The following is a 13,446-nucleotide window of genomic DNA, read 5'->3' as shown; positions in this document are numbered from 1 at the left end:
ATTAGTCAAATTATAAACTGTCAGATTTCGAACTGGAGAGAACGAAATATTCGCAATGACGTTGATAATGTTTATATACATGTATTTTGACAATGGAAACCCTACAGTTGTACAGATCGAGTGCAGACGTACTTGTTAGCGTATGTTATAGAAATAATTAAAAGTAAACAAACGTTAGCGTTTCGTGATTGTCGAGTTAACGCGGCGCTGATGTGAGGTCACGTGCATTCAATAAACGACCTTAAACTCAATAGCATTAGACACTTATTAGCAGTGATAAATGAATTATAAAGTATAGAATATACAGTATGATTTATAACTCGACTAATATTTTTTTTCCAAAATAAAAAATTATTTAATTTTTTTTTATATTTTTTAAACATATTTTTTTGCATGTGGTTTTGTATCTTTTGTTGGACAGAATTTATTAAAGGTGGAAATAAAAAAAAATGTAGTTTAATACAATTTATTTGTTTAAGCGAAATCTATACATACAGATTTAGTTTACGACATACATTTGTGACAGACATACAATATCTATAATTTATACATTTATACTATATTAAAAGTTAAACAGGAATGTAAGTAATGTTAACATTTCCTCACAGTATATAAAACTTCACATGTAAATTTAAAGTAATTATAAAAGTTTTCAGAACAAATATTTTTATTATAAAAATTCCCTACAATATTATTTTTAAAGTACATTTTAACCGTTTATTAAGATGGACATAAAAAAACAAAAAAATTGTTACATCTGTAGTTACATATACTGTGACACTTATTACGATTTATTACAAATATATTGATAAAAATTTCCACTTATTTTATTGCTCTGTGGTCATAGGAATTTTATACTTAATCTATGTTAACTTTAAATAACAGATTTTCATAAAGTTGCATAAAAATTATGACATGACAAAATAATATGAAAAAAAATGTCTTTTGATTAAGTTTTGCCATAAAATAGAACTTACATTTTAATTATAGTTTAATCGATAAATTAACTTGTACATATATTTGACAGATTAACAAAAAAAACGTCACTTAATCACTAAAAACGTTTCGTTACACGTAGCAAAATAAAACAAACTACAAAAAATATTAAAAAAGAAAAGTTTAAAAGCTGCTTTTACATTATTATATTTATTAAATAACTGTATTTAAAAGATTATTTTTATTGCACTTTTTTATTTTATTACGAGGCAAAAGTTATTAGATGATGTACGGAAGACTACGAAATCTATTGATCATGCGCTAAAGTTGGCCATCCCTGCATCAATTCCGAGTAACAAATCCAGATGTAAATAAGAAATAAGTCTGTGTAGTCGAGGAAATTTATTCCGTACCCATCGGTGAAATGACACGCAATGCTACCGAGACTAGAAAACTATTTTAATATACTGAATGAAACCTTCCTAGCATTAACATAGTTTTTTTTTAACGAAAATGCATTGATTTAAATGTTCAAAATATGAGACACTGATTATAATTTCAGATTTGCAATCAATAAAGCTTAAGAAAAAAACAATTAACATTCACCATAGTGTAAAAAAAAGTAAAAAAAAAAAGAATTGTTATTTAGGATAAATGTAAGAAATGTTTGTATAATATTTAAAACGCCTAAACGATGCAATATGGCACCAACAATAAATATAATATATAGCTAATAATAATAATAATAATACTGCCACACAATACATGTCATATGTTTACATTCGTCTACACATACATAACACATACAAATATATAAGAGATGGACTTGATAATTGATAATGGAGATGGAACGACAGCTAAATACTCACATATGTGTGTCCGGTATCGGCACCGGACGAATATACGTGACTTTTCATATAAGTTTATTATCATGTTTCACGAAATTTGGAATAATTTAATAAGAGAGATTGCTTTCAGGTAAAATATATTCGTCTCAAACAAACCTATAGTTCCCAAAATAAGATACATTTTTAAAAATAACAATCATACAGGATCATAAACGACTGTTTTTTTTTTAATTAAGATATTAAATTAATTTGGTTTAATAAACCGATCTAAAAATGACAATAGCAATTGGATACTATGATGTTTTGAATCAAATAATTTTTATACTCTGTTTTATACAAAGTATTGATTTCGACCATACTAATGCATACAGGATGTTGATGAATATAATTTGGAATTATAAGTATTTTTTGAACCTGCTGTATATTTTTAAGACATCAAATCGTAAATCTTGACGTAAATATAAAACAAGCCATCAGGTTTGAAGTATTATAAATGATTATGTGATAGTTATAATAATTTGACATATTTAAAGCTCTTTTAAAATTAAATGTGATAAATAAGTTCGTTGATAAATTTCATTTAATTTAATTTGTCATTGATATCGTTTTAGATGTAAAATGATATAGGGTGATTAAAATTTTATAAAAAAAAACAACAAAAACATTCAAAAATTTCCTTCTACATCTGATTCGTATTTGCGACTTCAACACAAATACATGACTGTTTATTAATGGTTTCCCACTGTTGACAAACTTGTAGAGAAACATATTGCCATCCTTATCATTCAAGTTTTCAACAGTGAAATTTCATTATTAATCGATCGCATTCAAAAGCCATTCTTAATTTCAAACTTATTAGAATGCAATAAAGTTTAAAATGCATTAAAACAACAGCTATGCAATATATTAACGAGATATGTTTATATATAACTACGTCTATATTATAACGATATATGTATAGTACGACAAAGTCATCTGGCCCAGTGAGAAGGGTCATTAATTATATAACACCTAAATATGTATAGAAAATGACAAAACACACGACATGACAACTACAGTACGACAAGGATGTCATGATACTTTTTTGACATTGATTGATCCTAATTTGAAGTCAAAGGTGAAAGTCTGAATCCGCGAGGCGCGCTGTAATCGCGGTTGCTTAAAGAACATGGGTTTCTGAGACTTAAATCGCCGTTTAGAACATATTATCTGTGTTTTGTTAAAGATGACGACATGGATTATGATGTTTTATACAGATTTCAGGCTCAGAAACCTATAGTTAGACAGAAAATAATAAAAGAAAAAATGATATGACAGCTACAGTATAAAGAGGGTCTTGTGACTCATTTGACGTCAACAGAGGGGGCGCTAGTGAGCTGTCATAATTTAGTTTGTCTAATGGTCACTGGGCCAGTTAACTTTGTCAATATAAACAATTTAATTGCCGTCACATTGGCAACTGTGTTACCAGTATGTTGCGGACAGATTATTCATAAATATACTAAAGTTTATTTTGTCTATGGCAATCTAATGTTGAACTGTCATGTTACATAATACACCTACATCTATCATCTATACTTATATATTGAAGATGAACACATTAAGACCAGCTGAACGAGAAAAAAAAACAGTAAAAATGTTATTTTACGAATTAATTATTTAAATTTAAGACATCTAGATATTTCCAAACTCGATCTTTATTTTTGCAACTTTTAACAAGTCGATTTTAGGGCTATGTATTTTTAAAGTCAAAGTTACGAAAGGAAAGATTTGATCGTTTACATTGAATAGGTTCAAAACTATTCAACTGATTAAAAAAATTCTTTAACTGTTGAAAAGGTACACTATGTCCAGGAGACATAGGGTAGATTGATAATTAGATCTGTTGATTCCGCGCGGACGAAGTCGCGGTTAACTGCTAGTGTTTATTTTTAAATCTCGTCTCTCTGGTCTTACTATTTATGTGGAATATCACTTAAACTAATGAACTGATATATATTGTATATGTATATCACTGGTTTAAATATATAAAGGAAAAGCAATAACTGTTTATATGTTAGCCTGTATATTCACTAGAGTTTAAAAAAATCTTTTTTTTACGTGAATTAATTTTTTTTATTTCATAATTAGTTTCAGAAAAAAAAATTGGTTTCGATATATCAGTTACTTAATGTTTACTTTAATATTTAATTTAAAGATTTTCAATACCGTAAAGTTTTAAATTCATTTTTAAAGAATGATTTTTTTATATAAGACTTAAAATTCTTACAATAGAAATTACGTTTAAATGATATATTCAATGATTAAAAGAGTTAATTTCGTATTATATTTAAAAAGGTTATAAGGCGGTATTTTAGACGTTACCTTATATTTATCTATTTTTGTTAATAATTCTACTAATCCATCATTTAAAATAGGCGCGTTTTTCAAACGTATGTTTAAAAAATCGTTAATAATTTTAACATAAAATTCAAGATTGCAAAAGACTATTATAGAAAAAACCGAAACACCTCTACATATAAATAACTATTATCCTGGCAACACTGAACTGACAGCTGTCAATTTGACAAACGTTCGAAAACCGCGCCTTTATTTTAAAAGATTAACGACATTGTTTGCATTTAATTATTAGATTTAGGTCTTATTTGTAAAATTAATACGAATAAAAACCTATTTAAAATTAGACTACTATTGATATAATGCATTGTTTGTAAGATGTTTTATTCTATTATTTAATAAGATTAGTGTTGCCATCATGTCATGTTAACTATTAAAACTTACCGAGTTAAAAATGTTATATTTATTATATAGATTTTAGTCGACTTCGATAATACTACGACATTATACTTAATAACTAGAATTAAGTAAATTTCCACTGGACACGATGGCGTTGCTTCTTTGCATTGAAGTGTACCTTAAATGAACTATTTAAAAAAGTCCGCATAAATACGATTAATCTTAGACTGGAGATTCGAATTTAACAGCAACGTGCCCTCTCCCCTTATGTATAACGATGAATTATTAAATATAAAACAATTCGTAAGTATATAAGTACAGAGGAGGAACGGACAGCATCAGTTCCTATCACAGCGAGTGCGGCGCGCCTCTCACACGGACACCTACAAATAATCACATCTAAACGATAAGTGTTACCATAGCAACGCGCGCCGCCATCTTACATTCGGTACACATGCATAGTGTCGGTCATGTTGCGACACATTAGCGGAATAGTGTTAATATCGGGCATGTTGTGTCTCGATTGTGTAACGCGCTACTCGCCGGTGTCGCTCCAACTCGCCTCCTCCGCTATTCTGTCCATGCAGTTGCACAGGAACTGATACTGGAAACATTTACATCGGTGTTTCAATTCACAACTAATTGCTATGTACCGTAAATGGAAAATAAATTTAAAGGCAAATCAAAAAAGTATGAGAAAATTTGTAAAAATGTCGCGATGTTTTGTTGCAGCGTAGATATGAATGTGGTGAGATGCAGCGTGTAGTGCAGTGTACATACATATGGCGTGTAGAGAGCGATGGCGGTGGTGTGGTCGGAGTTCCCGGGGCGCCGGTACGTGATGCGCGCCGCCGCCGCCGCGTCGTCCGCGCGCCACTCCCGCACCTCGCGCCACGACACCTGCACAGCCTCCCCCTGACCCGCCCCCATCTCCGCACCCTCCGCCCCCTCGCTCCACGCCGACAGCTTCAGCCCGCTCCAACCTGGGGGAGAAGCGGCGGTCGTACACACAAATGCATGAGGAAGTGCGAGACGTAGACGGAGCGCGGCGTACCTATGGCGAGGACGAGGGCGGGCGTGGCGCGGCAGTCGGTGGTGGCGGGGGGGAAGACGACGTCGCCGTAGCCGGGCAGCGCGCGCGCCAGCGCCAGGTAGTCTCCCGCGCGCCGCACCTCCTGCAGCGCCTTCAGCTGGTACAGCCGGTTTCCCGCCGAGATCACGCCGCGGTTCACCTCCTCCACCGCCTGCGACGCCGCACACACGCAACAACGTTACCTTCCGTACGCCGCCACAGAGACGTGGTGCACGTCTGCGGGGTAACGTGTGAATGTACCTGCCAGAAGAGGAAGGCGGCGGCGGCGGGGTGCGCGCGCACCAGCGCGGCGTCGCGGCGCGGATTGAACAGCCACTTGCGCACGCACACGCAGCTCGCCGACGCCGTGGAGTAGTTCTGCACGTACAGCGAGTGCGGGCACTCGTTGCCCTGCAGCTTGCGCTCTGCTCCCACACACCCACACACCCATGTGTTAACATCACCCGGTGCCACTTTACGATCACAAGTTTAAAAAGCGACTCACCGAAGTTGTACTCGACGATTTCGAAGAGATAGAAATAAGGTCGGAGCTGGTTGTCGAGCGCGATCTTGTCGCACACGGCGCGGTAAACGTGGTCGGCGTTGGCGGAGCGCGCCACCGACACCGCCACCACGCTGCGGTCCGGCAGCAGCACCTTCAGCTCCACCGGCGACGCGCACGACTCCTCGCCCTCCGTCAGGAACTCCTGCACCCACTCGCTCTCCGCGATCACCCGCACCGCGCACACCTGCACACATCGCCCGTCAGGATCTCCTGCCCCTTTCCTACCCCACACTTTGTCTGCTGTGTGTTACCTTCTCTAAATACTGCTCCAGGCCCCGTCTTCTCGCGTCCAGCTGCTGCTCGCTCAATGTGAAAGGCCACTTGCCCGGCAACTTCGGGAAGTTGAAACCTGCATATCGAATTAGTGTAGATTACTCACTTGAGAACCATTAAACGAGTCATTTTCTAAGTAAATCTTTAATGTTACCCAGGAACTCCTTCCTGAGCTGGTGGTGGAGGGCTGCGAACTCCCGGTATCGCCTGCTGCAGAGGTGTCGGCCGGCCATGTGCACGTTGAAGGCGACGAAAGACCTGCCCGTGTTGCGCTCCATCACGACGCGGTAGTCGGGGATGGAGACCGGCAGAGAGCGCTTGTCTGTGTAATCATATTTCTGGTAGACAGCGGCGCGCGAGTTGGTCGCGCCCCCGATCACACCTACGGGAGCGGACTCGTCGCCCGGCTCTAGACGTTCTGCTTCCTGAAAAGGACGAAAGTATTTGCTGTTTGTGGGCGTGTGAGAGAGATAGAAAGTTGGAATTTAATTCTAAGAATACGTTATTTTGCATAACGATATGTAATATGTTAAGAGTTGCCAAGTGTTATGCATTAATTTTGGCGCTGAAATACTTTACGACTAATTGTCTAAGCATGTGCCGCGGTTTTGTAACAAGTGTAACATTTGCCACGTGACGTGGTCACTTGGAAAACGCTAATTACTGTCTATCTTAAATATCTCAATGTAAATATCTTATTCTTGTAACCTAAATAAAACCACTTTGTCCCATAGTGCGTTCGCGACTGCCGTAACAATTTATTTAAGGGACTTTGAGCACGCAATTAGTCGGGCTAGTGGAAAAAGGGCCTTAGGTCTTAAATTCCGTTTATTACATGATATTGTATAAAGTACTTACCTTCTGCGTTACAGATATGACAGTAAGAGAGAGACAGTCACCACCGGATTTGATCAGGTCCACCACTTGCTTGTGGGTAGCGCCTTCCACGTTCACGCCATTACTGGAATAAAACGTTGAACATCATGTTAAAAGATTTATTTGGACGTTCATATATTAGAAAAGCAATAAAACACTTTTACAATATGAACAGTTTATTGTTCACTAAAGTGACAATAATGTATTCAGGTGTTTATTACGAAAAATCTTCACTAAAAGACTTCATTAACCATGACTCTGCGTGTTACATTCGAAACACAAAACATAAAATATATAGCGTAGGAAACGTGTAATATGCTCGTTGATATCGGAGAGCGATAAACCGTAATGGATTACGCTCATGCCGTTTGTATGTAACAATTATTGTAACGAATCCGCAAAGGCCGACAGTAAATGTCCCTTCAGAATAAGTTATAATATAAATATACAAGGGAAGACATATTATATATTTCGTTCGTTCTGAACATATAAACTTTACTTGCACTAATAATAAAGATAACAGATTTGTGTAACGATTAAAATCAACCAATACTGGATTCTTTTTAAAAACACTTTCACACTCAAAGTGCTATTTCCGAGTAACATAATTTTACATATATTATAATTGAAAATGTTTGTTATAAGGTGTCTTCAGGAACGCTAAACGGATCTGAAATTTAGGATGTAGAACACAGTCTGAAAGAACTACATTGGTTACTGATTAAGTCTTTAATTCCGCGTGGTCAGAGTCGCGGACTAAAGTCGCTATTGTTATAACAATTTTATAAAATGACTCTATTTTACAAATTGAATATAAGACACATGGAATAATATTAATTTAGAGTATGACGAAATACTTGGTGGATATTGCTTTATGGACATGTTTATGACTTACTAAAAATAGAAGATAGCAGAGTTCAGATCAGACGTTTAGATCCTGTATGAGTACAGATGTTCGCGTAATCGATCGCGCAATAAATGTGTCCGTTCCGGCTTAAGGTGAGTTTCCACTAAAGCTACGCTAAAAATTTAACTTATTGGATATTGTACAACACCATGTAAAAATACTTTAGAATCAACCTTTGTCTTTAAAAAATATAGTGTGGTAGTTTGTGGGTATGTAATTATTTTTATTTAAATACTTACTGATTCGAAAACTATAATTATGGCTAGTATGGTACAGAATACTATTGCATAGAGTAGGACTTTTGACTCGATAAACCCAGCTATCGAGCTTAGTATCAGTGGAAACGCAGCTTTCGAATGTTAACTGCGCAACGAACGGACGCCTCGACCGAAGGCCGGCTAATTGCTATACACCAGTATATCCCGGGAAATATACGGGAATATTCTAGACATATAGTAACATTAGTCTATTATTTAGGATCAATTAACTTTATCTAAAGAACTTAATGATATTTTATAATATTTTAACTATCATTAACTAGTTGAAAAGGCTGTTGAAAAAAGGAAACAAAGAACCTAAAAAGTAGGTAGCACTTATTCCTTAAAAGAAAAATAGGTCAAAACAGCAAGGCAGCCTGCGTCGCATTGTTCTGTGTTCTTTCAAAAATAAGGAGATAAACAAGGTTTTAAAATTTGGAGCCTTTAGACCCCTTTTTTGTTCCCAACTTACATTTACTTATTTCTTAAATTCAAATTGCATAATTTACCCATCATTATCTGATATTCTTTTGGGCGTCTCCACATCGTATATTTCAAAACCGGTGCTAGGACAGTAGTAGAAGCAATAATGGAACTGTCCAGAGACTCCACGTTGCAGCATTTCGACAACTAACGAGTATACATGCACTAAACATCGACACCTCACCAAAAAAACTAAAACCGAATTCACTTCACCAAGTACTAATGTCTGTACATAAACACAGACGTTATCACTTTTTCTATAAATATCAAAGAAGGATTTATTATTATTTGTTTGTAAATTGATCTTGAAAATTTAATTCACGAAATCACGCACTAACTATCCAGAGAACTGGCTTAGTTAAAATGCATTAGTTCACTATTCTCACCAGATTTTTAAGGTAAATTGACGTAAAATAATCGTACAAGTAAGACGGAACGTTACGAGTTATGAAGTTGAGAGTTTAAGTGATACGTAGAACTAATTAAAGATGAGAGCTTTTAATTATTTAAACATGATAATTATTGAAACAATTTACTGCGCCATTAATAAAGACGGCTCATTCGCGTTAATGTATTTGAATCCGTACCACGAAAATACCTTATAATAAATCTTTTAAGTTAGTCTTTACGTTGAATACTTTGTGCTTCTAATTGGGTTTGGATTTCTAATATCATCTCTAATACGAAGCATTCCTCGTTTGTCTTTAGTGTTATCATACGTATTTCTTTTTTATCGCGCAGTGTTGCATTTTGAGCGCTGGGCGAAAGGAACAATTGTGTTAAAAAGTTCGTCGCTCGGAAGCCAACAACGCAGAGTTTAAAGCGGCGTTAAAAAAGCGCGCGTAACTTCCGCATACTTAAAAAGAATAGTTTATTCTTTGCGAATACTTAATTTAATGCATATTATCTTAATATAATGGTCATTAACTTAGCGAAATAAGCTATAATAAATAACAAGGCAATAAGAATTGCACTTAATTATGTTTATATTTATGATAAGAGTACATGGCACCGTAAACTAGAGTCAGTTTATTGGCTTTTGTATTACCGTTGACCCTATTGCAGATAGAGAGGATTACACGGCAATAGCCTTTGTAAACTAAACTATCTAGATTATATTTGAACACTATACAATACCATTGCAATGCAATACGTCGTTTAATTTTTATATCAATGCGATGTTGATGCGACGCAATCATGTCTAAACGTTGAAATAAGAGTCGTAGTAAGAAAAATACATAAATAGAACAAAAAAAAAGTAGCCAACTCAGCGAAATGCAGCGACGGAATAACCCTTCCGTTTCCTAAGAGATAGCATTAATTTAGATTTTAGGGAGTGTCGTAACAATAAAATGTCTATTAGTGTGGGTGTAAAACTGTATGCTTAGGAAAGTTGTCAGACTATTGTGACATTTATCTAATATATTATTCAAAGAATGTAAAATTAAACAAAAGAGTACAAGATTAGAGTATTGCATACTTTTCCTTTCGTCTTTTCTAGTGTTTAGATCATATCAATGCTATGAAAATTGAGGAAGTGAGTGGATAGTTACATATAGTATACTATCTTTTTCTGTAATTTCACGTATTTTGTGTGAGACTGTGTTTATATTGTGATTTTGATTGAAAAGATACGTTATTGTTCAAGAAACATCCTGTGTACATTCTTTAAACTGCAATTACAATCCAGGGCTGGAATCTAGAAACATATTTAAAAAGAAAAAAACTACTCGGAATATTTGTTGCTTTTTTTTAAAACACTGGCTGCTAATATTTTTATGCAGATATAGTTTTAATTACAAGAAAAAAAAGTTGAATTGCGAATCACTTTTTTGAAGTTTGATAATAATTTAGTATCCAATATGGTGTCATTAATGCGAGTATACATAATTATACATTTAGATAAAATGATACAGGCCAGTGTATTCAATACGACGTCTAATTAAACATGCAATTAGCATGTACTTAATGTAATTAGGGCAAGGGTCCTTGAGTGCACATCTTAGGGATGTCAACATTTAAAGGCTAGATTTAAAGACATCCTGGATTTAGGCCTGGTCATTTATTACAATTTGGTGAATACATAATATTACATATACATATAATATTATGTATTCAATGAATGTTTTATTGTCAGCAAAACAAGATTTAAGCATAACAAATATAATTTGGTTGTAAAATTAATGTTGCATGAAAATCATTAAAATTTTATTAACTGGAAGGAATGGGGTTACTACCTTAGCCATGGAACATGGATTGTATTCCAACACAATATAAAACTTCATACAAAAACGTATAGCCATCTCTATTTTTTCAGAATGAACGAAAGGGATAGTAAAATACTTTTGTATTGTTAACTCAGCAGTAGAAATTCACATAAATTTCTGTTAGAGAAAAGAGCCATGATTATTAACGCCATTAGCTACATGCAGTAGATAAACATATGTACATACTTAGTTATATGTTATAAGGAGGTCTAAATATATCTCTGAAGCTATTTATTGATTTATTTCAAGGCCTTACAAGAAGCCATACAATTTATTTTACAGCTTCCCAGAACAATTTGCATACATAAATAGGTAAAATATGAAATAAATATGTAATTAAGATTAAGATTATAATTAATATTTGGGTAACACATAAGTATAAGGCAGAAGCGAGAAAGATGTTAGGACCGTGCCTAATGGAGATCTCTGCTCTCTGCCTACGTCTCTGGGTTATGGGCTTAAGTTACATTACTGTTGTGTTATAATTAAGTAAGAAGTTTTTATTTCATAACATAGTCAAAGATATGTTTAACAAAGTTATTTACAAAATAATTAAAAACAAAAAATTCTCTTTTATGGAATACTAGTGGACCACGCAATTAATATATGTAATAAATAATAGTTTGTCAGTCCTATAACCTAGCATTTTATAGCAATAATATTTATACAAAAATAATATGAACATTAGATAAATAATATTCACAATTCTAGTTGTACCAAACAATATTTATTTATGAGTGTAATAAATAACCAATAATAGTTATCAATGTGTAATTAAGATAATCTAATATGTTCCTAAAGATAATTAAAACAAAACAAAAACATTAGTTCTACCGGGGAAGTACTTTAACCTAAAAGTAGATATATATTTGTTTTTCTACATTTTGTATGACCCCAAATATGAGAGATTTGAATATCTATTCAGAACTCTCTCTCTTTAACTAGTACCATATCATACACACGGAATTAAATAAATCTAGTAATTAATACACCCTACATCATTCAGAGACACTATAAATTTCCATAGGTGAAAGAATTCTTCAAATCAGTTTTGTAGTTTCAGAGTCAATTCGACACATATAAACATAATTTTTATAATATGATTTTACTAATGCTGATAATATTTTGTAATAGAAAAGTGTAAAAAATCAAACTATGTAAATATTACTTTAATGATATTTTTAATTTTCTGTCATTAAATGCACAAGCAAACACAGAGTGCTAAAATAATTTATATAGTATGTTATAAACATGAGAGTTTTGGAGCCAAAATGATAAATAAAGTAAAAAAAATCAATAGATAATGAAAGAGATGCCAATATGTTTTTGTATAAATTAGGAAATCTATGGTTATCTTGTTAGATAAGTTCATTATGATAAAGAAATTTAAATACTGTGTAACTGCCTTCTACAAGGGAGATCCTTATCCATATATAAGGGGTGCATTCCATATAAGATGTCTACAGTGAAGTAATGTTTAAGTAACTAATGATTCTAGTAGCGGCAAAGAATGAATTTTAAATTAACTTTGATCATGCCTACAACTTTTTATGTGAATATTGTGAATATGCTGCAATAGCATTATACAACTGTTACAACACTCTTGCGCAAACTTTCAATCCACAAAATATAAAACATTTTATATTTTATGAATAAACAGAATGTAAATAATAAAACTTTATAGAGTCCAAAAGAAATATTCATATTTCAGTAAGTTATGAAATATTTGATCGTTATCCATTACACGCTTAACCCATAATTTACGCTTACATTGACTGAATATTAAATTTAAGTACTCACACTTCTAATATCCGGTCTCCTTTTCTAATACCAGCCTGCTCAGCCGCTCCTTGCTCCAGAACAGCGCTGACATGCTGCAGGGGTGCATATAATTCACCATTGATAGACCTCAGCTGTCCACCTTCCGAAACTTGACCGCGCACGTTAAAACCGAAGCCAGTTTCAGTTTTATATATCGTAACTCGACGGGGCCCATTGCTTTCAATTGGGCCCTTATTATTTCTTTCAGTTCTAACAATACTGTTATTATCGGTCTCTGTCTCAGCCATTTTGGACAGTTTTGACCAGATGACAGATGCATTACGTCGCTGGCCAAAGAGTATATAACGCTAACAGTTTTAAAAAAGGAAAAGCGCTGTGCCTAAAACCATTGACCTCTATAGCTATTGATAGGTCACTAGTCGCTACTTGTAAATGACAGCTATT

General features: G+C 34.2%; 1 protein-coding gene across 1 annotated transcript; it reads right to left on the bottom strand.

Moving 5' to 3' along the window:
- Positions 1-4,266: 4,266 nt before the first annotated feature.
- Positions 4,267-13,325, bottom strand: Snx27 (sorting nexin 27). Its single transcript, XM_013318706.1, has 9 exons — positions 13,021-13,325; positions 7,289-7,391; positions 6,585-6,855; positions 6,409-6,506; positions 6,098-6,341; positions 5,854-6,017; positions 5,575-5,764; positions 5,301-5,503; positions 4,267-5,124 (listed from the first exon to the last, which is right to left on the bottom strand). Exons 1-9 carry the CDS (start codon positions 13,287-13,289, stop codon positions 5,056-5,058), a joined length of 1,611 nt encoding a protein of 536 aa, XP_013174160.1. The 5' UTR covers positions 13,290-13,325; the 3' UTR covers positions 4,267-5,055.
- Between the last annotated feature and the right edge of the window lie 121 nt (positions 13,326-13,446).

This window comes from Papilio xuthus, unplaced genomic scaffold (assembly GCF_000836235.2).
Source record: "Papilio xuthus unplaced genomic scaffold, Pxut_1.1 DF826923.1, whole genome shotgun sequence".
NCBI lineage: Eukaryota > Metazoa > Arthropoda > Insecta > Lepidoptera > Papilionidae > Papilio > Papilio xuthus.
The sequence above is the reverse complement of the archived record's forward strand: the minus strand, read 5'-3'. Positions and strand labels throughout refer to the sequence as shown.

Coding starts and splice junctions, on each gene's coding strand:
- Snx27 (XM_013318706.1), bottom strand. CDS start 13,289: ATGGCTGAGACAGAGACCGATAATAACAGTATTGTTAGAACTGAAAGA. Junction 5,765..5,853: donor CCGCCTTCCTCTTCTGGCAG/GTACATTCACAC, acceptor GCGGCGTCGCAG/GCGGTGGAGGAGGTGAACCG. Junction 5,504..5,574: donor CGCCCTCGTCCTCGCCATAG/GTACGCCGCGCT, acceptor CTTCTCCCCCAG/GTTGGAGCGGGCTGAAGCTG.